General features: G+C 31.3%; 1 protein-coding gene and 1 long non-coding RNA gene across 28 annotated transcripts in view; one reads left to right on the top strand and one right to left on the bottom strand.

The window, feature by feature from the left end:
• The first annotated feature begins 1377 nt into the window (after nt 1–1377).
• The window catches only part of LOC126717238 (uncharacterized), a 102332-nt gene continuing 76783 nt past the window's right edge, over nt 1378–26926 (top strand). For 11 of the 25 annotated variants that reach the window (XM_050418744.1, XM_050418739.1, XM_050418740.1 and 8 more), the window contains exons 1-6: nt 1383–1877; nt 2037–2140; nt 6365–6464; nt 11462–14470; nt 18979–19515; nt 20917–21999. In XM_050418744.1, the coding sequence (XP_050274701.1) occupies nt 11603–14470; nt 18979–19515; nt 20917–21999 (4488 nt within the window). In that variant the 5' untranslated portion in view covers nt 1383–1877; nt 2037–2140; nt 6365–6464; nt 11462–11602. The other 14 variants (XM_050418742.1, XM_050418725.1, XM_050418732.1 and 11 more) reach the window with 13 other exon arrangements.
• Nucleotides 7764–11122, bottom strand: LOC126717244 (uncharacterized). 3 transcript variants are annotated; one of them, XR_007652485.1, is made up of 3 exons: nt 10855–11095; nt 9090–9158; nt 7764–8096 (listed from the first exon to the last, which is right to left on the bottom strand). It is a non-coding gene; the product is annotated as an uncharacterized LOC126717244 (long non-coding RNA). The 3 variants fall into 3 exon arrangements; XR_007652483.1 differs by having other exon boundaries at nt 9090–9166; nt 10855–11094; XR_007652484.1 differs by having other exon boundaries at nt 7764–9158; nt 10855–11122.

Here is a 26926-nt window from a genome sequence, read left to right as displayed (position 1 = left end):
TTTTGGATAAAGTTTGTATTTATCTCAAGAATTGATAATTAATTTTTTTGTACTCACCTAACGTGTAATGAAATATTTTCTTTTTATATCAGGATTTGGTTCAAAATATCTCTTTGCAGTGATTTTACATAGGAATTTTATTCATAGAAAACTAAAAAAATTGTAATATACATGTGCTTTTATATATTGTCATCCTAATTTTAATTTTTGGTCTAAAAAAAATGCCCCACTAAATGTTCAGTCATTGGAAGATTCACATTGGCCTTCCTAAAAATTTCATCTCAATTTTAGAAAAAAAATACTTACATTTTCTATTTTAACTAACTACATTTCAAAACATTTATATTTGATTCTCTTTCCTCTTATGCACTATAATATTATTGTTTATTTATTTTTATTATTTCTCTCACTTTTCAAAACAGCAATTTTTCTTTATTTCTGTTACTAAAAGTCTGAAACACAAAAAAGATCAAAATAATTGTTTGGGGGAATGATTTTTATTATTTATTGAACCATAGTACATCAAGTTATCTATTTCATTATTTCTCTCACTTTTATTTATTTGTTTATTTTTATTTTCCTAAATTGGTCTCTCACCCTATTTTAGGGAGATGGATGAGAATGCTCAGTTTAGATTTGATCCGGCAGACTTGTAAGTTGTATCCCGTTCTTCAATATTCTTTTCCTTTTACATATAAAGTTTGTCCATGAAGCATTATATCTTAATGGAAGATAACTCAAAAAAAGAATATTGGATTGTAAAATACAAAACATTTAACCATAGATTCATTATTGAGAAGCGCTTCATCACGTAGGATGTTGTTTGTCAGTGGATCCCATGTATTGTGCATGGAATCCACTAACTCTTTGACAGCAAAATTTTCACTGAAATTACAATGTTCAGTGGGTCCCATGCACTGTTTACAGGACTCACAAATCTCTTTTTTAACAAAACTTTCATTAAAAATAGGTTTTACGGTACTATTTACATATTTAAAAATTATTTTGGTACAGTATTTTCTGTTTTCAGCAAAATAAGCAGTATCCAAACGGATTCTAAGTAAAATAGAGAGATCTCTTTTATTTATTTATTAGAATTTAGTTTTTCTTCATATCTAACAACGTAGAGGGTGCCTAATATCTAAAGTTTTTGAGCAGATAAGTTCAAATTAGTTTAATTAGTAAAATTTTTATTATAAAACAAGAAATTTGGGATTTAAATCTGCTTACACAAAAAAAATTGATATATTGCCACGATGATAAAGAACAACTATTAAGTAATAGTTAAAATTTTATCATATTTATTAAAAAAACAAAAGTCAATGAGCAAGAAAAGAAACTCTCTTCCGTTGAGGTCCTTTTTAAAGACTTTTCCTACTCTACTTTCCTTCATTTCATTTGTCCTCTGAAGTAGTTTTCACTGCAGCTTCTGTATCATCAATCTTCACCATCTCATCTTGGTTTTATTTTGCTTCATTTCTCCAGAAAAAAAAAAAAAAAAGAAAAAGAAAAAAGAAAAAGAGTTTGATACTTTCTACTATATACCATTTATTTTCGTTGTAATCATCCTCTTATTAGTTTGGTTTTGCTTTGCTCCAGTTCTTTGAAAAAAAAAAAAAAAATATTGTAAAGAATGAGATTTTCCAGTTCTTAATTTTCTTTGCAGTCTTTTGTGTTATTATCCTGTAGTCTTAGTTTTACTTTGCTCCACTTCACCAAAAAAAAAAAAAAAAAAAAAAAAAAAAAAAAAAAAAATAGTGGAAGAGAAAGGAGTAGAAGAGAAAACTGCTGCTCACACCGCTGCTCTCATTTACTATAGCGACTATCCTTGATCTGCAAAGTCAAAGGAGTAGAAGAGAAAACTGCTAAAAAAAGTGGTACTTCCTTTTAGTTTTGTTGCTTTTTATTTTGTCCTTGCTTGTTCTTCTGCGCTTATGCTGTCCTTTATTTCTCAATTTGATTTTTTATTGCAGTTTGATTCTCTGATTTACCTTTTTTAATATAAATTTTAACTTTAATTTGCTCCACTTATCAAGACTTGTAAGAAAGGGAAAAGAAGAAGGTATCGTCAACTGTTTGGTTTACTGATACTCAACAAAGAGACTATCCTGGTGGAAAAGAAGCTGCTCTTGAAAACAAGGTACCTTCTTATTTCTTTTTTCTCATTTGTCCTTCCACATGGTTCTTGCTTTATTGTGGTTATAATTTTTTTTTTCTTTTTGTCTGAGTAATTGTGGTTTTAAGTTTTCCTTCTAAAAAAAAAGTTTTAAAGTTTTAATCCATATTACTATTTAAGGGGTTTTCTTTATTTGGATTCTTTAATTTTTGATGTCCAAAATACCCTCAAATTTACCCATTTATAAAGTTAAAATAATAGAGTTAGACATGTAAAATTACTAATTTAAAAACTCTTAAATTTTAGTTAAATTAAAAAAAAAACAGTTTATCTGAACTCTATCCATCTCAATTCTCACGTTTCATATTTTATACAAATTAGTTTGTAACACTATGCATTTGAATGGATATATTTAAAAGTTACACATTAAGATGCATAATATAATAATCTCACATATATAATTTAAATATAATTGATAGTCATTCTTTTATATATATATATATATATATATATTAACTCTATAAAAAGTCTTGTAAGAATGATATTAGGTAGAGAATGTAAATTGTCCATTTTTAAAATATTTTTATGTTCATTAATTCTAAACTCTTTAGTTTTTGTATACAACAACTCACTTGAATGGATATATATGATATGGTCTCATATTTGATTCCACAATTAAAAAATAAAACTCTTTCTAAAAATAAATAATTTAGGACAAATGACGCAAAATTGGACTTCAATTGTAGAATCTAATTAGATTTTCTCTAAGTTTTACCTATATATATAGTTTTTGTGCCAAATGAATTGTTTTTAGTTATAAAAAAAAAGACTCATACATATAAAATCATTCAAACTCTCTCTTCCTCTAATTTTATATATAGTGTTAGATATATGATTATGTTTTTTATAATTTATTTATATTGGACTCATCATTTTCTACTCTAAATTAACTCATTTAGCACAAAAATTAAAAAACTTCGATTTGATGGAACACGTGCCGTAAAATTAAACTCTAATTGAAATCCAATTTTTACACTGAACTACCTAACTTGGTTAAAAAATTTAAAAATTTTGATTAGATGGGACACGTGATGCAAAATTAGATTCTAATTGAATTTCAATTTAAAATCTAATTGGATTTTTTCTAAGCTTTACTTTTTTATATATATATATATATAGATTACTTATAAACTTAAATTGTTTTTAGTTCTATAAAAAAAGACTCATAAATATAAAATCATTCAAAAATTATGTTTTTTATGGTTTACTTATTTTTGACACTTTTTTTTTTACACTAAATTAACTCATTTGGTACAAAAATTTAAAAACTTAGATTATATGGGACACATATCACAAAATTAAACTCTAATAGAAATCCAATTTTTATATTGAATTAACTCACTTGGCACAAAAATTTAAAAACTTAGATTAGATGGGACATGTGACGCAAAATTAGACTTTAATTGAACTTTAATTTGAAATTTAATTGGATTTTCTCTTAATTTTACCTATTATTATATATATAGATTCACAAAAAAAAAAAAGAAGGTAGACTACTCAAATCTTTCTTTTTGTTATTGACATTTGAGTTATTATCATGTGCTGTGATTTTCATGGGTTGTGATCCCCAAATACTTGATAGGAAATTGTCAATAAATTGTAATTCTCTTCATATACACTAAAGTTACAAATTTTTTTTAACCTTTAATTTCTTGAATTTTTCTTCATCTTTTAATTTATTCATAGAATAGGTAACCAATACATATGGTTATATGTAGTTTTGTCAAAATCCAACACTGATTTTTCTCAAGAAAACGGCGAAGACGAATATATTTTGGTTCGTCCTAAACGATGAAGTTTGTGGTGATATGTGAATTGAAGTGAGAGATGAAGATAGGATTGAATTCTGGATTGGATTTGTTGTTGAATTTATGGAGGTGAGGGATTCTCATATGCCGATCTCAATTATCTATGTACATATACCAATTATCAAAATTCCTTACTTTTTCACTCTTTATCTGTGGAGATCTTGATCTTGAGGTTTGATTATTTTGAAACATGGCCATTGAGTTGTTGGAAAGTGATTTTGTTTGTTTTCAGGCATAGTAGGAGTGAGTTTCATCTTTTACCAAAAGTCAAAACCGTGTTCTTCTGGGCTAACTAATGTATTCAAGGTTTTATTTTTATTTTTAACTCTACAATTATTTGCAATTTTTTTTAGTAATTCTTTTCCTTTTAGTTATTATTTGCATTTTTCTTTTTAATATTTGTGGTTAAATAATAAAGGACAAAAATTATGTACAGCACTTAAGTATTGCACTTAAGTCTTGCCTCACAATAAATGTTCTACATGCCACCAATTTAATTACATTTACAATATGAAAGGGGGATTTTGATATTAGATGGTAATAGAAATCACATCAAATTGATTTTTGTGTGTTTTTTTTCCATTTTTTTTGTAAGTTACAAAAAAATTATATTTTTATCCTCATGAAAATTGGGTGGCTTAGATTTCAGATGTAAAAAAAGATCATTTCAAGTTTTTTTTTCTACATCAAATTATCCATTTAAGTAAATATCAGCCTAATGTGCATTAAAACAAAAATATTGGCCGAAAGATTAAGTAATACCATAAAATATCATCTTCCAATCATTGAAAGTTTGAAAATTACATTACAAGAATTGCTAAAAACATATGATGATTATGGAATACTAGCCTCTAAGAGAAGCTCTTCTATTTTTTCTAGAGGTTAATAATTTTCATTCATCATAATTCAAAATTATTACATTTTCTAATCACAAAAATATCTAAGGGTGTGATGAGTGGTATGCAATTGAGGGTAAAATAATTTTTTTCGTACAAATCTCATCACACCCCTAGGTAATTTTGTGATTAGATAATGTAGTAACTCTGAATTATTATAAATGAAAATTATTAACTTAAATGAAAATTATTAACTTTTTGGAAGAAAAAAAAATAGAAAAGCCTTTGCGCGTGTGCTCACCTCTATACTTGTTCACCATACATGATCTCCACCAAGTCATGGGTGTAGAACAATTTGCTTTGTGTTGTGTGGTTGAGATCAGAGATACTTCCTTCTATTAGTTTCTTTATTTTACTTTTTCATTGATTTGAATTTTGTTTTAAACATAAGTTAGTGAACCAAGGAGAATCAATGACTTCAGCCTGATGAATTGTAGTTACCGATCAGGTATGATACCCCTTGGGATTTTGTATTCAATTGTTTTCTTTTATGATAGGTGATTTTGGTTTTTGATTCTCATTATTGTTGCTATTATTGCTTGTTAAATATATTAGCAACACAATGTGTTATACCATATTGTATATGCTAGAGTGAATATGGAAGGAGAAGTATAGAAAAGGAACATTAAGAACATAAGGGTTATGTAGTTTAGCCTTGTCGGCCTACGTCCAGGGAGGAATCTCTTAAGGGTCACGTCTTTATTATATAAGAGTGTAGTACAAAACCTATATTACAATAAACCATAACATGAGTATATATAGTAGACTAATAAACTTCTAGTACAAGTAATAACTTGGCTTACACACAAAATAGTATTAGGCTTGGGCTTATGCTAATGGGTTAATATATCTCTAACACCCCTTCTCAAATTCAAGATGAAAGTTTGATGAAACCTTGAGATTTGATAAGGTTGAGAAAATCCTTTAAATGAAGTTTGGCTTTGTGACGGTGGTTTAAGGAAGGCAATGATCTTGTAGTGTTGATGCGACTTCTAACAGTGGCATGACTATACTAGAGAGTTTTGACGGCAACAGTGGGAAGCTAAAGAAGATTAACGCAACGAAGAAACACCGAAGAAGACAAAAATTGCTTTTAAACATACCATAAAGACAGAAAACTATGGCCACAAGAAGGTGGCTTTGATACCATGTTAAATATATTAGCAACGCGATGTGTTATATCATGTTATATATGCTAGATTGGATGTGGAAGGAGAAGCCTAGAGTCGAAACACTAAGAACACGGAGAAATCCTTTAAGGGCTTCGTCTTTATTATGTAAGAGTGTAGTATAAAACTTATGTTACAATTAACCATAACATGGATATATATATATATATATATATATAGAAGACTAAATCTTAAATTGATAGATTTTTAGTACAAGTAAGAGACTTAGCTTGCACACAGAGTAGTATTAAGCTTAGGTCTATGTTAATAGGCTAATATATCTCTAACAGTTCTCACCTTTACTCTCTTGTTCAGCATATTGACCATCCTTGACCAATTGCCTTGCAATTCGAGTGGAGGCAGTAGAAATAGCCTGCTTCTATGCTTCGTTAACAATTGGATAGCATAAAGAGAGGTACTTTGTATATTTCTTTTTAAAAAAAAAAATTATATAATGTCGTTTGATGTGATTATCTTGCTGTACTTTGGTTGTCATCATAGTTCACAGCCTAGTTTTACTTGGCATCTACTGTCCCCTAAAAGAATGGGCAGAAGAAAAAGGGTAAAAGCAAGAACAGAGATTGTTTATTGGCAAAATATCTTTTGGTCCCTCCCAGTTTAGGTTTGTAACTTAGGGTTTTAATGAAACATACTTTGTTGAGTATTAAATGTTCACGTTTAGCTGGACAACAAATGTAAAATATTTAAACTCGACTTGAGCTCAAATCAAGCTTACAAACTACATTTGAGCTTGAACTTGTTTGATAGTTCAAAAGTTTGAACTCTGTTTGGCTTGACTTGATTTATTAGTCAAGCTAGGCTTAAACTCAATATTAAGCTTTTGAACTGGAGATTCAAAACAAATACATTATCAAACTCATATTAAGCATATTATCAACCACATTTGGTTTAGACATGTGGTCTCAATTCTCAATTAATTAAAGGTTTAGTAAGATATAATCTTATTTTTCAAGCCTATATAAAGCATAGCCAAGCTCATAAATCAGCCTAAACTCGGCTTATTTTTTTATCGAGCCCTATTGTTCACGAGCCTGTTCTTGAATTTTTTTTCCCCCCTGCTTGGGCTTAGCTCATTTATTTAGCAAGCCTAAAATTAAGGCTCAAACTTGACTAGTTTATAACAAATAAATATGAACGAACTGTTTATGAACAACTTGATTCATTTACAGTCCCATATTTGTTGTTACAATGCCTAGGAACCTTACTGTTACAATGCCTAGAACCTTGTTGAACAATGCCTTGAAATGCTTTGCGAACCCATCAGTCATTTCAATCAAAGTCACTGCATTTCCTATTGACATCTTTTCAATAAAATTGACGTCGAACTTGTATCTTCATTCTTCAAGTATCCCCATGTTATAACATTTCTCTAAGGCAAATAATAAAATATGCTAGACGAATCAATGATATCACCACATTTTGCATACAAACTAGCGCAATAAGCGCCCAACAATCACCTTTCAATCCAACTCCATCATCTTTGTTTTAGACCCATTCTACTTTTTAGCCTATTTTTGTTCCTACCATTTACAAACTCTTGATTTCTAATTCTACGCCTTGAATATTCAAAACTAGACATATCTGGATGGCTGGTGAAGAAATTAATTCATGTCACGCCCCAAACCAAACCTTCAAGAGTTGTGGGGAATTTTTTCTTTCTTTCCATATGATAAAATAAATAAGCATATTGATCTCTCCACAATATAAGTCAGAGCTTTATAACACATATACAAACAATACGAACTACAAATCATATGCCTCCAAAATTTACATGAATATTCCAAACACCAAACTATTTGACATAAAACTCTAATGTTTTCAAAAATATACAACCCCAACTAAATTCTTGAGCTAACAAACCTCAAGAGAGCCCGACCTCTAATAGAATTAACTACTACTTCCTTAAAAACAACTGGATCGAACCACCAAACAATAACAATGTCAGTCTCCCAATTCAGCATAAAACTCCAATCTCCACCAATAAGACAAGCTCAATTCCCGAGGTATAGTAAATTTATCTGTAAAACTGTTGGAAAGTGGAATGAACTAAAGTCCAATCAATAGAATAATTAATGGGGGTAGGGGAAATGCAAGTCTCATGATAATGAGCATTTTACAAAACATGTTATGCTCTGGGAATTTCCATTTGATTTCTGAAAATTCGATACCAGTAATGACATGACAAGAATGCTTGAAACAACATAGCACAAATCTTCTTTGAAATATCTCAACGTGAAACTACATAAGTATATATTTCTCAAAATATCTCAATATGAAACTACATACTATACACTGAGCAATAACAACAATGTTCCAAACTAGAAAATCCAACCCAGGGCCAAATGACAGTCGCCGATATAAAGCTGGAACTCATTGCCGACACAGAGTGGAAACTAATTTGCCGACACAATGCCAGAACTCATCGCTAACACAAAGCTGAAACTTATTTGCTGACACAAAGATGAAACTAATTTGCTGACGCAAAGCCGAAACTCATAATCATCACAAAGACGGGTGCTAAGATAACAATGTCACAGACTATAGTATCTAGTTGGGTATTCACCCAGTAATCACATGTCACAGCCCAAGGGTAAAAACATGAAGAGTTCACAGTTTACATGAAATCAAAATCTTTGAAATATCCAAAATATTCACAAGGTTCTCAAAGCCTTCAAACTCATTTCTTGTCAAAAAGATTTTGTATCAATTTCCCCAAACATAGCAAGTCAAGATAAAGCATCTTTAAATTTTTCAAACAATACACTAAATCCATAAAATCTACTCTTAAGAATTTAATCAAAGTTGCTAATTTTTTTTTATGCTAACAAATCATGCATTTTCCCATATGTAATAAGAAATACGATACACTTTCATATATAATCATATATAGTAGGGTCACAGCATAACACTTTTTAAGAAAACATAGTTTCACAAATAATTTTCCAAAATGTGTTTGACTCAAAAACAACGTTTATGCAACATGATTATTTTCCAAAAATCTCATTAAAAATCTACTTACCTCAGCAGTCCAATCCAAATTTACCTCAACCAAGCACCGCATTCAACCAATAGTTCCATCACAAAGTACCTTGGAACCTAGAAACACAAGTATCAAGCCTATTAATAACAAGGCCTATCACAAATTACATTATCAAATCTGTCTCCATAAATCAGAAAGGATTCCCTAAAAAATCAAACCTAAGGCCTTAAAGCCTAGCTTGACCATCCCAAGACAAGTGCCCCTACCCAAAAGGGAACCAAACAAGCATACAAGAAACTCATAGGACTATAACACAACAAAAGCCTTAAATTTTCCTGCCACAAACAATGTGTATTTACCAACTTAATACAAAGCATGTCATTACCAAACTATGATAAAATTAGCTAAAGAAAAACATTTGTCAAGGAAAGCACATGTGAACTTACAAGCTAAATCGCACAACAAATGCTTGTAGTAAATTCCATAAAGGTCAGCTCTTTTTAAAAATCCGCGTGGTCCCCTTAGTGTTATCCATAAAACTTAAAATTAAATAGGGAGAAGCCCTTATAGGTGTGTTTGTTTGGAGGTGAAATAGGGTGGATGGAAAACTTTGGAGAGAAAATAGGAAGGAAAACTTTTTTGGTGAGTATTTGGTTGTAGGGAGGGGAGGGAAAAAAAATTGGTGGAGCCCATGTGTTTTCTCTCCGGGCCCACTAAAATGTTTTTTTTTCCAAAATAGAGAGAAAATTAAGTGGGAGGAATTTGATAGATAAATGACAAAAATGCCCATGTGCACTTGCACATGAGCTTGTCCAATGCGTTGCACTTCCTTTCTTTTCTTTTTTTATTTTTTTTTTGGTCTGTACATTGCCTCTCCCTCCTCCTCCTCCCTTTTTTATTTTTTATTTTTTTTAATGTGATTTTTTGTTTTTGTTTTTGTTTTTTCTTTAGATGAGAATTTTTTTTTCCTAATAAATTTGGATGATTGCCTTTTATGTCACTTTTTTTTTTTTTTTAAATAGGACATCACTTTTTAACAAGGATATATGAGTAAGTTTATACAAATATATTTTTTCCATCCCTCCACTTTTCCCTTCCCAACCAAACAAAAAATGATAGAAATTAAAATCTTTTCTATCCCCTTATTTTTTCACTCTCCCATCATTTTCTATCCTTCTACTTTTCCACTTTTTCAATCAAATAGATCCTATATGTCTAGTATGTACTACCAAAAATTCGACTCAAAATAATTTCTCTATAATTTATAGCCCCAAAAGAAAATTACTATAATTTTAATACTATTCCAAAAGCTTTGAGACTTAATTAACCTTAAAACTACGTGTGTTATCACACATAAACAACTAAGATTATAGCCCATAACTTAATATAACAATCATCACAACACAAGTCAAGAAATTCAATTCCATAACTCATATAAGCAATTTATTAAACACTTAATAAGCGAAAGACATATGCTCACATTACTTGAATATATTTATAGTTAACACCATAATCACAACCACATAGGCCAAAAACATTTCAAAAGGCAAGAGAACTCTCTTTCAAAAATTAACCCCAATCTCTTGTATAAGTTAAAAACCCAAATGATTTTTCAGAAAACCCAACTTACATGGTTGCCAAACAATAAATCCATATCACCCCATAAAATTAAAAACCTCCAATCAGGTCTTAAATGTCCCAACAAATGCAACAAAACAACCCCTAAAACAAAACCCACACAACAACAAGCAATCTTAACAATAAAAACCCAAAGATATTAAAAGGTGGGTCCCAGAGATTTCACCTTACATTCATGTTGGGAGAAGTCAAACCATGGAGAAGAGTTTGATGACCGCAAATTTAGAAGCTAACCGAGAGACCAAGAGGGAGGAGAGAGAGGTAGAGGGATGTGTGTGTTTGTGTTTGTGTTTGTGTTTGAGTGTGAAAGAAGAGGGAGAGCCGATCAAGAGGGAGAGAGATATTTGTAATTGTGAGGCTGTGTGGTTGAGAATGAGTGGGTTGGTGGGGTGTCACGTGTGTGACTAAAAAATTCTGACCCTTCTTTTTTTATCTTTTTCTTTTTTTGCGTGTATGGGGTAAAAGTTGGGTGGTTACAATTCAGGCGTGAAAGTCAAGATCTAAATTGTGATTGGTGTGGTCGATCAGTCATATTTGTTCCATTTTGGAGATATATACATATTGTCCTTTCACTTCCATGAGACATTATTTGTACTGTACTCCAAACTTATCGGTCACTTTCACTTTATCGGTCATTTTGCCATCTTTACTCTAGTACTGTACTCCAAACTCCCTATCTTGCTTCTTTATCACTCTTATTGAAATTGAGGTCTGTGCTTCTGGCCTCCATTTTTGCTTTGCTAAGTCGATTTCATTTTCCGGTTTCATTCTAGTAGCCTCTTTGCTCCAGTCCATCAATATCCTAAGGAGAGGTAATTTCCATATTGAGTTTGAAGCTACTTCCACGCACACCACCCAAAAAGAAAAAGGACAAAACAAAAGGGAGAATGGGATAGAAAGATATTGAAACGAGAATGGCCATTGTTAGTGTGGTTGTTGCTATAACTGTTGTGATTGTTAATATGATTTCAGAAGAAACTGTCAAGTTCATTGGACAGTGGCTCATCGAGAACATGGTTAAGCCAGTTGGACAGTTGCTCATCGAGAAACTGGTTAAACCAATTGGACAGTGGCTAGGTTATTTGTTTCACTACAGCCGCAACATAGAGAATATGAAGGAACAGGTAAAGAAGTTGAGGGACTTTAGAGAAAGGGTGCCACTGCCGCATTCGGTTGATGCTGCTACAAGAAACATTGTAGAAATTGAAACTGATGTTAACAAGTGGTTAAAAAATGCGGATTTGATTATGAGAGAGGCCAAGCAAGTTATTGAAGATGAAGAAAAATCAAAGATGAGGTGTTCCCATGCGATATGCCTGAACTTGAAGCAACGACATCAGCAAAGTAAGATAGCAAAGAAGATAGTGCAAGACATCAATGAAGTCTTGAAAAACTGGAGATCTGATAAGGTATACATGAACTTTGGGTTAAGAATGGCAACTGCGAAGGAACTTATGGTGGCATTAGGAGACGCTAATTTCAACATGATTGGGGTGTGGGGGATGCCGGGTGTGGGAAAGACTACATTGGTGAGAAAAGTTGCTGAGCAAGTCAAGGAAGAAAAGCTATTCGATGAGGTAGCTATAGCAACCGTGACGAAGAGCCCAAACCTAATAAAAATACAAGGAGAAATCGCTGACAAACTAGATCTAAAGCTTGATAAGGAAACTTCAAGCGGAAGAGCAGATCTTCTGAGGGCGAGGTTAACGAAAGAAAATAATAAGAAGATACTTGTTATCCTAGATGATATATGGGAGAAACTTGATTTGGATGAAATAGGAATTCCTCATACGGGTTGCAAAGTAGTGTTAACATCTAGGAATAAGGATGTATTATCTTCTGAGATGGGCACCCAAAAGGATTTTGGACTTGAAGTTTTACTCAAAAAAGAAGCATGGTGTTTATTTGAGAAATTATTAGGTGATTCTCTCGTGGATTCAAATTTGCGATCTAAAGCAATTGAGGTATCCACAGCGTGTGCAGGTCTACCTCTCGCACTTGTAACAGTTGCAAAGGCATTAAAAAACAAGCGTTTGTTTGAATGGGAAGATGCGCTACAAAAACTACGGAGGCCCGCCCCTCGAAACCAGAAAAGAATGCAAGAGGTTATATATTCTGCGATAAAGTTGAGTTACGATCACCTTGAAAGTCCAGAGCTCAAATCGTTCTTTTTGTTTTGTGCTCAAAATCAAGGGTTTTCTTCCATTTTTTATCAAGACGTGTTAAAAAAATGTTTTGGGCTGCGTTTATTTCATGGCATTAGTACATTGGAAGAAGCAAGAAATAGGACATACACTCTGGTTCGTAGCCTCAAAGACTCTGGCTTATTGTTAGATGCTCCTGAAACTAGTGATCAATTTCGTGTGCATGATCTTACTCGTGATGTTGCCCTCTTAATTGCATATGAGACTCAAAATGTGTTGACGATGAGGAACGAGGGTCTAGTAGAATGGCCAGATGAGGACGATATGAAAATGTGCACATCAATCTTTGTTTATAAAAGGGATATTCAGGAACTTCCTGACAGGTTGGAATGTCCAGAACTAAGATGCTTACTTGTGGATGCCAAAGATCGAGAGAGTTCTTTTAAAATTTCAGACACATTTTTTAAAGGGATGAGAAAATTAAAAGTTTTAGATTTGACTTATATGCGACTTTCATCACTTCCTTCCTCACTTAAGCTACTTACAAACTTGCGAACATTGTGCCTGGATCAATGTGTGTTGGGAGACATAGCTATGATTGGAGAGATGAAAAATTTAGAAATTCTTAGTCTCATCCGCTCTGAATTTGAACAGCTGCCAAGAGAAATAGGGCTTTTGACTAATCTGCGGATGTTGGATTTGAGCAATTGTAAGAAGCTTCAGGTGATTCCAGCCAACGTCCTATCACGCTTGATACTATTGGAAGAGTTATATGTTGGCAATAGCTTCACTCAGTGGGAGGTTGAAGGACTCAACAATGAAAGAGCTAGCCTTGCAGAGCTAAAGCATTTGTCACGATTGAGCACTTTAGAATTACACATTCCAGATGCCAACATGATGCCAAAAGATTTGTTATTTGAGAAGTTGAAAAGATACAGAATCTTTATAGGAGATGTGTGGGATTGGTCTGACAAACATGAAAACTCAAGAGTACTAAAACTCAAGCTGAATACATGCAATCAATTGGAGAGTGGGATCGAAATGTTGTTTAATGGAATAGAAGACCTGTGTTTGGACGAGTTAAATGGTGTTAAGAGTATTGTATATGAATTGGATATGAAAGGCTTCCAACAACTAAAGCATCTCCATGTCCAAAACAATGCTGAGATTAAATATATCATCCACTCAAGGGGGTTGGTTATTGATGATGTTGTATTTCCTGCCTTAAAGATATTTTCTCTCAAAAACATGATCAACTTGGAAGGAATATGTGATGCCCAACTTCCCTTGACATCCTTTCGTGACATAAGAATTATGAAAGTGGAACATTGTGAGAAACTGAAATTTGTCTTCTTGTCATCCATAGCTAAGGGTCTTTCACAACTTCAAGAATTGGAGATAAAAGAATGCAACATCATGCGAGCAATAGTTGTTAAAGAAGATGGTGAACTTGAAGATAGAGATATGATATTGTTCCCTCAACTACGTCACTTGAAACTACAATGTCTTCCAAAGCTCATGAGCTTCTTAAGCACACAGAATTCTATCATAACTGATGTTGGAGAAATAATTCACGAGGGTGAGCTGGATTTTCAGGAGATGCCACATACAGGCATGCAACCTCTCTTTAATGAAGAGGTAAGTCTATTTTGCTTATCCCCCTGTTTTGATTTTGCATTTTTTGCATTCGTAACATAGGAGTTAGGAGTCTTTGGCATCTCTACTTTTTGTCTTGATGAAACCTGCATTCGTAAAGTTTAGTGCTTTGGAAACCTGATAGTACCATATGTGGGAATTGTGGTAAGCTATAAATTTGATGCAAAAAAGATGATCAATGTTTATCATGTCTTTCTAAAATTATTTTCTTATAAATGACACCACCTTGCGTTTGATTTGCAAGCATCATATATTTTTCTTTAATCTTTAATTATGTTAATTTTTTCGTTTGTATTTTTCACCTAGATAATTACTGTAACATGTTGGGACCATACTCATAAACAATTGTTCACAAAACCATGACTCCACCATGAAATCGTGGTAACCTAAAAGAATCAATTCACAAATTTTTTTATTTGTATAGATGATAATAATAATTATTATTATTGAAATATTTGCTAGATTATATAGTAGAATTAATAATTTTTAACAAAGTCAGTCTTTTCCTAAGAGTATTTCATTTTAAGTCTATTAAACTATTAATTAAAAAAAAAAACTCTTTTTTATCTTTGCCTCTTACAAAACTAAACATGTGCAAGAATATTTTCTTTTCACTAAAATAAATAATTCGTATTGCTTTCTTTGCCAACTCATAAAAGTTGCTCTCTCTCTCTCTCTCTCTCTCTCTCTCTCTCTATATATATATATATATATTTATAACTTTCTTTTTGGTTTAAGATTTTCATATACTCTTATAAGAGCCAATTCGCCAATGGTAATTGAATAGGAAAGAGAAAAGTAGAGGTTTTCTACCATTCAACAGTTTCAACTTTTAATCTTCTATTTTAATGCTGTTTTTAATCACAAACCACTATATTATCATCTTATTTTATAGTTCTATCTCTTATAAAGTGTAGAAAAGTATGATCACAAACTTTTTTATTATATACATTTCTTATCTCAAAATATTCATAAATATTTATCAAATCAAAATATACCTTTTTAAAGATGCATCATAAACAAAACTCAAATTGTCATATTGAGAATGATTAACTGAACCAATTTTTAATTTTAATTTTTTTTTTTTAACTTGCATTAGATAACTTATCAACAATACTTTTTCCACAAAAAGTGCACATTTTTCCACCCAAAAAAATTATCAGAAACAAATATGAATAAAATCTCATAATTAATTAAGCTTCTATATGCATGCATCCTTATAAAAATTAAAAAGTTGGCAATCGTGGTAAGCATAAAACTTAAATCCACAAGTGCTATTCAATGTATACCATGTCTGAACTCCACCTTGCATCTGATTTGCAAGCATATATATTCATGACTTATTTTGTAGATACTTAGTATTGTTTACAGGATTCGTCACATTTTCATTAGTCTTTGATTTCTGTTCATGCACGTCTTTGTGGTTTTTTTTTTTTTTTTTTTTTTTGGGGGGGGTTTTTTAAAAAAAAAAAATTTATTTTCATCAAGATATATTCCTTTAACATGTGTTGGGACCATATTCAAAAACATTTGTATGCAAAACCCAAAATTAATACATTTTTCATTTAAATATAGAATTCATTGGTCTCTTTACTGGTCTCTTAAATTCTACCATTCAAACACATCAAAAGTGAATGGGAAGTAATGCCCTAGTGGGTACTTGTGACACACATGGCCTTTCTCAAACGCAAATAATCCATGGACACGTGAGAGAGACATATGCCTTAAATGAGGTTATAGGCTTATTGTTGAAGAAAATTAAATGTGTCCAAATTTTATGAAGCTATTTTTTTTTTCTAATTATTATTATTATAAAATAATTTTGAAGGTAAATTTAAATGTTGCATCTTTAGCACTTGAAAGTTATTAATCAAAGAAAATATGGTTACTCGTAATTGATCAGAAAATTCTAAAGATACTACAAGTTTTAATGCATAAACCTTATAAATTGATGTGGCAATGAATGTAATTGGTGGGTTTTTAACTATCTCATAAATGAATATCTGAATTTTCACTTTATAATTATAACACATCAAATTGTAAGCTCAATATAGTAAAAATTGTAGCATCTCTAGCACTACTATTAGTTCATCAATATGTAATTAAAATTTTTATTGAGACATTAAATGATTATTGATTTTGAATATTAATTGTTTGCAAATTTTGGAATACAAATTGCTAAGAGTTTTGTTGTTTAATGGTATAGTATGTTGTTTTCAACGAATCCATCCAAGTTCCCAATTAGAAATGTATCCCAAAAAAAAAGACATTCATCCCCCCTCTCTCACTTAGAACGTAAAGTAGAATGCTAAATGAAATAAAGGATTTTTATTCTAAATTTTGCATGCAACTTCTCGTGTATTGGCTATCGTGCCACACTTTTTTTTAATGGATATCATACATATTAGTTTTATGTATAGCCATCTTGTTTTAATAAAAACTTAAAAATTATTAACAAAAGTAAGATGGAACACGTATTTATATTGGTGGCTCCAGGAATTTTGTTTAGGGGATTCATTAAATTTTTTTAATAAAAAGAGATCTTAAATATATTAAGTTATCGACAAATAAGTAATAATAATAATAATATGTAAAGTTTTATAATTTTATTCTAGAAGTTTTCAAATTTTAAATGTTACATGATAGTCCATTACTAGTATCTATTGCCAATGTGGATAGCTATGAGCTATGACCATTTTATTTCGTTAAGTCTTTCTAACATTTTATTTTTTCTTTATACAGTTGTTATTATCTATTTGACTTTATTTTTATAAAAATATTTTAGACTAAATGACTAATCTCAACTCATTGGCTCTGTATTAATTATTAACGTACACAATCACACTCATTCATACATAAAATTATATACTAATGTTTACTTAACTAATCAAATGCTTGAACAATCACTAACTTTACAATTTTTTTCTTGAATTTTACTAACTTTATAACAAAAAGTTATTATAATACTATAACAATACACACACACATGTAAAAAAAAAAAATCTCTATTATAAAATTATATTATATTTATATTGTACACACAAACAACCACATACATCATAATTTACACAAATAACATTATAACAAAAAGCAATGTACATAATCAATATTAGACACACTCACATACATATAATATAAATTTATAAAAAAGAATTACACTTACAATTCACAAACGTGTACTCTTTACTCTTAGAGTAAAAAATACTTGTAATAAGGGTGTGCAAGATTTAAGTTAGGGTGTGCAAAAAAAAAATATTTTTAAAAATAAATTAAACTAACAAAAAAAATATTTTACATAATAAAAAAAAAAATTTGAAGTTAGGGGGTTCATTTGAACCCCCTGAAGAAGCTGTAGCGCCGCCCCTGCGTATTTATAACCTAGTTAATTAAAAAAAATCACTACTCTTTCATGTTTAAGGAAACTTAGGTTATGTTTAGTAATAGTTTTTGTTTTCTATTTTTAAAAACTTGTTTTTAGGAATATAAAGGAAAAAAACAATTTTCTTGTATATTTGAAATCAAAAACATGTTTGGTTAGTTGAAATTTTTAAAAAAAAATTTGAAGAAAAAAATAGAAAATACTAAAATATGTTGTTACTAGGATTTAAACTCTAATGCTAACTCATTAAATGAGATAAATTCATTAAATTAAATGCATGTTTTCATTGATTTTTGAAAATTAAAAACTGAAAACAGTCTTTTGCATCTTTTCAGTTTCCCTCACAAATTGAATTTTCAGAAAAAATTTTGTTTTCTGTTCATTTTGAGTTGACAAATAAGTTTTTTAGTCTCAAAAAATAGAAAATTGTTTTAAGAGATAGAAAATAAGTGGAAAAAACAGTTACCAAACATACCCTTAATTTTTCCATTATTTATTTATTTATTTATTTCATTTTTAGAATCCCCCTTCTCTTCTATTCGGGGTAAAAAGACAGACATGCGGCAGGATCATAATGTGTCTTTGTAATGAATTTATCTTTTGATGACTTTTTCTTCACATTGCTTGCAAAGTTGCCATGCCACTTTCTTTAAATAAACATTTTGGTCATTTCCTCAAATGAAATAACAATAATATAGCCATATAGGTACCTAACTTAAGCAATGTTTAGATTTTTCAAAAAGAATCTCTTGTTAAATAGAATTGCTGTGATCTTTATTGAAGAAGAAAATATGAGTATATGTTACAATGAGAGGCTCTGTTTCGATATTTAGAAAACAGAGCAACCAAAAATGAGAAACTAATTACTTACAACGAACTCTCCGCACAAGCAATTGAATTAGAACACGTGTCTAACAAAATAACAACTTGAGGTAAATGAAAATTGATCGCGAGCGTCACTTAACAAAATAACAACTTTTACGGCATGTTTTGAGTCTGTACTTCTTCACTGTTTGAGGTCTGGGCCTTGTTGTATTAGGAAAATACGACACCGTTTCCGGCATCTCTTTTTAACAAGTTTGCTGAAGGAGTTAATTAATTGCTGTTGCAGGTTGTGTTCCCCAACTTGGAAAAGTTGGAACTGTCCTCTATACACTTCGAAGAGATACTACTACAGAACCAACATGGGGCAAGCTCCTCTTTCAAATTAACAAACATACAAACAGACTCAAGATTTCAAAATTTGCGTAACTTGAAGGTGACAGGCTCTGTCAATTTAAAATACCTATTTTCTTCTTCTACAGCGAGATCTATGGTTCAGCTCAAATTTCTTGACATTTACGAGTGTAAGGTAATGGAAGAGATAATACTCATAGAAGACTTAGGACAAGAACAAACAAGTCCAATGGTCTTTTTCCCTCAACTGGAATATCTGTTTCTAAAAGATCTTCCCGTCCTCAAAAAATTCTGCGTAGGAAGCAATGTCAGATTTCCATACTTGAAGTATTTGAAGATAGAACAATGCCCTAAACTGGAGTCATTCATATTCGAACCTGTTAGTTCAGGCATGACAGTGAGCAAAGAACTTAAGGAAGTGAATTCAGAGGAGATCTCTCATAATGCCATGCAACCTCTCTTCAATGAAGAGGTAATTCTATTTTTATTATCCCCTATTTACTTTGTATACATCTTATTTTCTATTATGCGAGTTATTATGATTAGGTATGTCATTAACACACACGGGATGGACTTGTAGGTTGCATTCCCTAGTTTGGAAACATTGTCAATCTTGCACATAGAGAACTTGAAAATCATTTGGCATGATCAATTAGCTGAAAATCATATGGCATGCTCAAACAAATACAAATTAGCCCAATAGCCTAAATCAAAAGTTTAATAGTGATTTTTTAAATTGTCTTTTCAAAAGGCATATTTCTAAAATTGCCATATTTTTTTTTCTTCTAAAAAAACACACATTTTCAAATAGTTAGTATGTTAGTACTTGCTTTAATCTTTAGCTGAATTTGTTGATTTTATGTGATACATTTTGTACACATGCATATGCACTAAAGGAATACATGAATATTTATTGAACTTCATTAATATAATGGTTGAATACCTAAGTTGAATATATTGAATGGACTTATAGTTCACTCTTTATTCATTTGCTAGCACTATGAACAAATTTCTTATGAGGGAATCACTTATATTGCAAGATTCACCTTCTAACCAAATTCGTATTGACTTGAATAATCTTCTTTCAAATCTTAGGCAATGAGAAAATGTTTCGTCTTTTCATCCTAATGACCATGATGAATTAAGAAGAGCATATTTACAAAGAGATTCTTGTCAACCTCTTGGCCATGCTTCCCTAAAAAATAAAAAATAAAAATTAGTAGAGCATTGCTGGATAGTATTATTAAAACATTAAAATTAGTATTATTAAAACATTAAAAATTAATTCATAAAAGCTTATAGCACAAATAGTATTATTAATACATTAAAAATTAATTAATAAAAGTAAGATGCAACCCGTATTTATAACCTAGCTATTTGGCTGGATCATAATGTGCTATTGTAATGAATTTATCTTCTGATGGCTCTTTCCCCATATTGCTTGCCAAGTTGCCTCAAATGAAATGGCAATAATATAGGTACTTCGCTTATGTAATGTTTAGGTTTGTCAAAAATTCTGTCTCTTTAAAGAGAATTCTTGTGATCTTTATTGAAGAAGAAAATGTGAGTATATGTAACAATGAGAGGCTCTGTTTCTTTATGTAGTAAACAGAGCAATCAGAATATAGAAACCTTTTTTTTTTAATTAAAAAAAAAATTGAGAAACTGATGTCAAAAGTTTAACTAATCTAGTCATAAAAGAGAATTTACTGCTTCTTAATTACTTACAATGAATTTTCTATGCAACCTCCCTTCAATGAAGGGATAATTTTATTTTTATAATCTCCTGTTTTACTTTGTATGTGTCTTACTTTCTATTATGTGAGTTACTATAATTAGTTATGTTATTAACACACATGGAATGGACTTGCAGGTTGCATTCCCTAGTTTGGAAAGATTGTGTTTGCATCAGTGTGTGTTGGAAGACATAGCTATGATTGGAGAGCTGAGAAATTTAAAATTTCTTTGCCTTGTTAGCTCCAATGTTAAACAGTTGCCGGGAGAAACAGGGCGTTTGATTCATTTACGGATTTTGGATCTGAGAATTTGTACCGAACTTAAAGTGATTCCACCAAATGTCCTATCATGTTTGATACAATTAGAAGAGCTGTATGTCGGCAATAGCTTCACTCAGTGGGAGGTTGAAGGACACAACAATGAAAGAGCTAGCCTTGCAGAGCTAAAGCATTTGTCACGGTTGACTACTTTAGAAGTGCACATTCCAGATGCCAACATGTTGCCAAAAGATCTGTTATTCGAGAAGTTGCAAAGATACAAAATATTCGTAGGAGATGTGTGGGATTGGTCTGATAAACATGAAAACTCAAGAGCACTAAAACTCAAGTTGAATACAAGCTTTCATTTGGAGAGGGGGATTAAAATGTGGTTGAATGGTATTGAAAATCTGTGTTTGGATGAGTTAAAGGGTGTTAAGAGCATCATCTATGAATTAGATATGACAGGCTTCCAACAACTGAAGCATCTCCATGTCCAAAACAATGTCGAGATCAAGTACATCATCAACTCAAGAGGGATGGTCATCTCTGATGTTGTCTTTCCTGTCTTGGAGATGCTTTCTCTCAAAAACATGATCAACTTGGAAGAAATATGTCATGGCCAAATCCCCTCGGCATCCTTTCGTAACTTAAGCATTATGAAAGTGGAACATTGTGAGAAACTAAAATTTATCTTCTCGTCAACCATAGCCAAGGGCCTTCCACAACTTCAAGAATTGGTGATAAAAGAATGCAGCATAATGGGTGCAATAATCATAAAAGAAGAGGGTGAAATAGAAGACAGAGATATGATCTTGTTCCCTCAATTGCGTCTCTTAGAACTCCATCAGCTTCCAAAGCTCGTGAGCCTTTTAAACACACAAAAGTCAGTCATAAATGATGCTGGAGAAATCATTCTCGATTGCGAGCTGGATTTTCACATGCCAATCCTACAGGAACAGGTATATTAAAGTTTAGATTTGCATATAATGATCCCAAAGATGTGGCACACACCCACATAGATTGCTCGTCCAATTTGTCCGTGGAAACAAACCAATTTAGTATTTTGGAGTATATACTTCTGTTTTCTACATAGCAGTGGTTAAATTCTTTATACCTTCCATTGCAATATAAATCATGAACCATTAATAGTATTAATACCCCAGTAAAATATTGATAGTCATTTATCTACTGTTAATTGAAGTGTATAGGAAGTACTCCCTCCGTCCCATTTTGTTTGTCCTCTATTCCATTTTGGGATGTCCCAAAATATTGTCCTGTTTCTAAAAATAAAAGTTATTAGTTTACTAATATTCCTATTATACCCCTAAGTCTCATTAAGAATAACTTCTTTTTAAAAAAGCTAATAAATTTATTTAAAGGTAGTTTTGTAAACTTATACATTTTTATAAGGTAGACAAGACAATAAATGATGTTCCTTTAAAATGTTTGACTTTTCAAGCGGGTGCTTGTGACAGTCACATGACCTTTCTCCTGGGCAAACAATCCTTGGGCATGTGAGAGGGACATGTGCCTCAAGTGAGGTTATAGCCTTATATATAGTTGAAAATTATTTGTGTCCTAATTAATGAATCTAAATTTGGAGTCCGTTTAGCTTTTTCTTATTTGTTAAAAACTTTTGCTTTTTGTCTACTTTTTTTTTAACTTTCTTTTTTTAAATAATCTAACTTTTAGTTTTTCAGAAAATAAATCTACTTTTTCGTTTTTTGTCACATATTTAACATAAAAATTACTAAAAACTATATGCTTTTTTATTTATAAACACTTAAATATATTTTCAGTAACATAAAAGTTACTGAAAATAAGAGATTACCAGACACTTAAATATTGCAAATTTTAAGACTTGAATGTAATTAATTGAAGAAAATAAGGCTGCACTTATTTTAATCACCCCTATTATTAATTAATTAAATATTTTAATGAGACTTTAAATAACTATTGAGTTTGGATTTTTTTTTTTTTTTGAGAGAGGAGTTAAATGACTAGTGTATTGGGTATGGTCTCACCTATTAGCTATATAGCCAAATCAGTTTTAATGGAAAAAATTAAACTAACCAGGTTTACTAAAATTACATTTACTTCGAACAAAGTTTCTCTCCAAACTAGTTTGGAGAGAAACCCTACAAACTCATTATAAATCTTTATATTGAGTGTGAATTTTGAAAACTTAACTGTTAGATTGCATGTTCTTATTACATTTTCAATGCTTACAAAATTTAAAGAAGATCAAAGATCAATTACTATGTTATCAAATAAATGTTATAATTTCAAGTTTTTGTGATATAAAGTTGTATATAAAAAATAAGTTAATTGATCAAATAGTAAATAACATCCAATTTGAACAAAATTTGATACGTATGTTAAAAACATAAGGAACATAAAATTTAACGGTTAGATTTTCAAAATTCACACCCAAAAAAGAAATATATGAGAAGTTTGAAGAGTTTCTTTCCAAACTTAGATTTTCAAAATTCACACCTAAAAAAGAAATATATGAGAAGTTTGAAGAGTTTCTTTCCAAACTTAGATTTTCAAAATTCACACCTAAAAAAGAAATATATGAGAAGTTTGAAGAGTTTCTCTCCAAACTAGTTTGGAGAGAAACTTTGTTCATTTACTTCTTGATTGTTTTGAATTGTACATAAACCTCCCTAAAAAAGAATTGTACATAAACCTTCCCTGAGCACTCACATCAATTTTTTTTTGGGTAGAAAACTCACATCAATATTTATAATTTATATAATAGAAAAAGTACAACATGTTAGCCAACTTAGTCTAGAATTCACCCACATCAAGTCGTGGAAAGTTATATAAAAATACATAACTGCTACGGTAACCATACAAATTTACACTAATATTATTCATTTTATATGTAATTTTTATTCTTCCTTTACATAACTCAAGGATGAAAAAAGAGAGATAATGGTGGTTGTTATGTGTAAAGAAAGAGAAACAATTAAAAAAAAATCAAGAAAATTGATAATTTAATGAAATGTAGAATAAAATAGATGAATTTAATGTGGGGTATTTTGAAAAATAAGTATATATAATAGAAAAAAGTAGGTTCTTATTCTAAAACTAGCCTCATTTTCTCTCTCTTTTTTTTTTTTTGGGGGGGGGGGGGGGTCTAGTGTATGTGAGATTAAAAATTAAGGAAAATGGAAATTAAATAAAAGAAACCAGTGAGTCTTGATAAAGTTAAAAAAAAAAAAAAAAAGTTGGAATGTGGTCTTGAGCGAAATATCAAAGTGGACTGAGAAGTTTTTTTTTTTTTTTTTCCTTCTAATTTTAATTTTTGGATAAGTTTATTTTGAAGACATGGATTAGTAGAATACTGCCCTATTTTATAGGCATTTTAAGTGAAGTTTGAGATATATTTTTACATAGGTTGTCCTCAAGTTTTTTTCATGTTAAAAGTAAGGTTTATAGGTATTTCTAAATCACATAAAAGTTTAGTCCAAAGAAAGGAATTCTCTTATAAATAGTATAGATATAAAATAAAAAAATTTGCATGAACTGATACAATTGCTTTTCAAAAATAAACTATCATCTCCCAAGTGTTGAGATCAAGTGCAATAACTCTCATTGGCTGAGATTGAGAATTTAAAAAGAAACTTTCAATTTTAATTATTGAATAAAAAAATGAGAAAAAATAAATAAGTTAAAATTAAAAAATAAAAATAGTAAAAATATTTTATGAGTAAAGAGGGAATAATTGCACTTCATCCAAATCCCCTTGGCTAGGGCTGTCCATCCTGACCCAGGACCCGACCCACCCGCCCAAACCGTCCAACCCAAACCGAAACCCACCTAACCTGCCACCGGCGAGAGTTGGCAGTGGATTTTCATTTTCAGAACCCGAATTCGACGAGTCAGTTGGCGGGTCTTCACATGAAAAACAGAGTCCAATTGACCCAACTGGACTCCTCTCTCCAGATGCAACTCTGACTAGATCTCGATGAGGTCTGTCAAGATCTAACCAGATTTCGACGAGATCTATCAAGATCCGGCCAAATTTCAACAAGATCAGTCGAAATTCGGAAAGATTTCAATGAGATCCGTTGAGATCTCCACTGCCGACATTGAGATCGCCACCATTGAGATTCGTCAGTTTCAACCCAAAAAAAATCGCCGCTGACCCGAATCGAATCCGACTCGACCTGTGGTTTTCGTTGGTTGACGGCGAGTTAGCTTCTTTGCCACCCAAATCTGGCGAGTCAGTTCTGGGTTGGGCACAAACCCGACCTGGACCGACTTGTGGACAAGCCTACCCTTGGCATAACACCATTAAAAAGTCACTAGCAAAAATTGATATATTATACTTTTTACCATCACTTTCCAATTGAAATAATCATTTACCCTCCAAAACCATCGTATGGTTGCTTTTCTGTCTTCCCTTGTGACTGAAACCTAGTCCCTCTCTCTCGCACCCTTATGATCGAACCCCCTTTTCTTTGATTTTGATTTTCCCTCCCTCGGTCTCCAATCTCCATTGAGAGTTGAGGTGTGAGTTTTGGTTTTATGATGTAGGTTTTGTGGATGGTGGCAGATTTCTAAAGGTGTTTGAATCAGTTTAACACGTAAATAGATGTGATTCCAAAGCTGGTGGTTGATTAATCAAGGAGGGGTAAATCAAGTTGGTTCAACCATTGGCATATCGAGTATACAAGCTTGGACAATTCGGTGAATTAGATATTTGGGTTTTTCTTGAATTTTAGGTGATTGTTACTCGATGATTAGAGGAATTCAAAATTGGAATCACACCTACCCATGCATGTGGTATTGAAATTTATTCAAGTCTCTAATTAACATATATGCTTATGCAACGGCAGAACAGGTGGGTTGGTAGCCAGAGGCTGTTTTGGGACAGATTTGAATAACTAGTGTACAAAATATACAATAAGTTTCCCGTAGAGCTACATGGAGATTGGAGAGGAAGGTGTACTGTGCCAAGGATAAGAATAATTGGGTGGTAAACGAAAGAAGCTAGATTTGTCACAAATCCTAAATAAATCATCTTTCATTACTGACTTTTAAGAATGCTTAAGGGAGAAAGTGTTAGTTTATTTTGGAAGAAGGAAAGTAAGGTCTCTATAGTCCAAAACAATAAGGAAAGTTAGTGTAATTTTAGTAACTTTTTATTTTTATCTTTGAGGGAAACTAATTTTAGTAACCTCCCAGTGCAATTTTCCAAATTTTAATAAGATGTTCTTGTAATAAAAGCTTATAACACAAATAGTATTATTATATAACTAGACTCATCACATGCGCTTTGCGTGCACAATAAGACTTTTTTTTTTTATTCAGTAAATACTCCTTCCGTTCCAGTTTATTTGTCCTCCATTCCATTTTGGGATATCCCAAAATATTGTCATGTTTCTAAAATTAGAAGTTATTAATTTACTAATATTTCTATTATATCCCTACTTTATTTCCAAAACAATTTGAAAAGAAAACCAACAAATATTTAAAATATTAAACTAATTGGGCACCTTTTTAGTTTCTTCATTAAGAATAACACTCTAAAAAAAATTGATCAAAGACTCAATCTTACACGCCATTCTCTCTGTTTTTTTTTTTTTTTTTTGCTTTTCCATTCTCTCCAAATTAATGGAACCCAACCCCCCCCCCCCCCCCCCCACACACACACACACACACACACACACACACACAAATAAAAAATAAAAATAAAAAAACTGAACGATCCACTCATCTTACTTTGTCTTTATCAACTATCAAGTCACTGACCTTACTTTGTTTGGAAAGACAAGAATTGAAGAGAGGAATACTCTAGATCTATTTACGTATGAGAATTTTATAGGCAATGAAATATTACAAAAAATTTTCACTTAGGAGTAATTCTTTTTT

Source organism: Quercus robur, chromosome 3 (genome assembly GCF_932294415.1).
Source record: "Quercus robur chromosome 3, dhQueRobu3.1, whole genome shotgun sequence".
Classification (NCBI taxonomy): Eukaryota; Viridiplantae; Streptophyta; class Magnoliopsida; order Fagales; family Fagaceae; genus Quercus; species Quercus robur.
The sequence above is the reverse complement of the archived record's forward strand: the minus strand, read 5'-3'. Positions and strand labels throughout refer to the sequence as shown.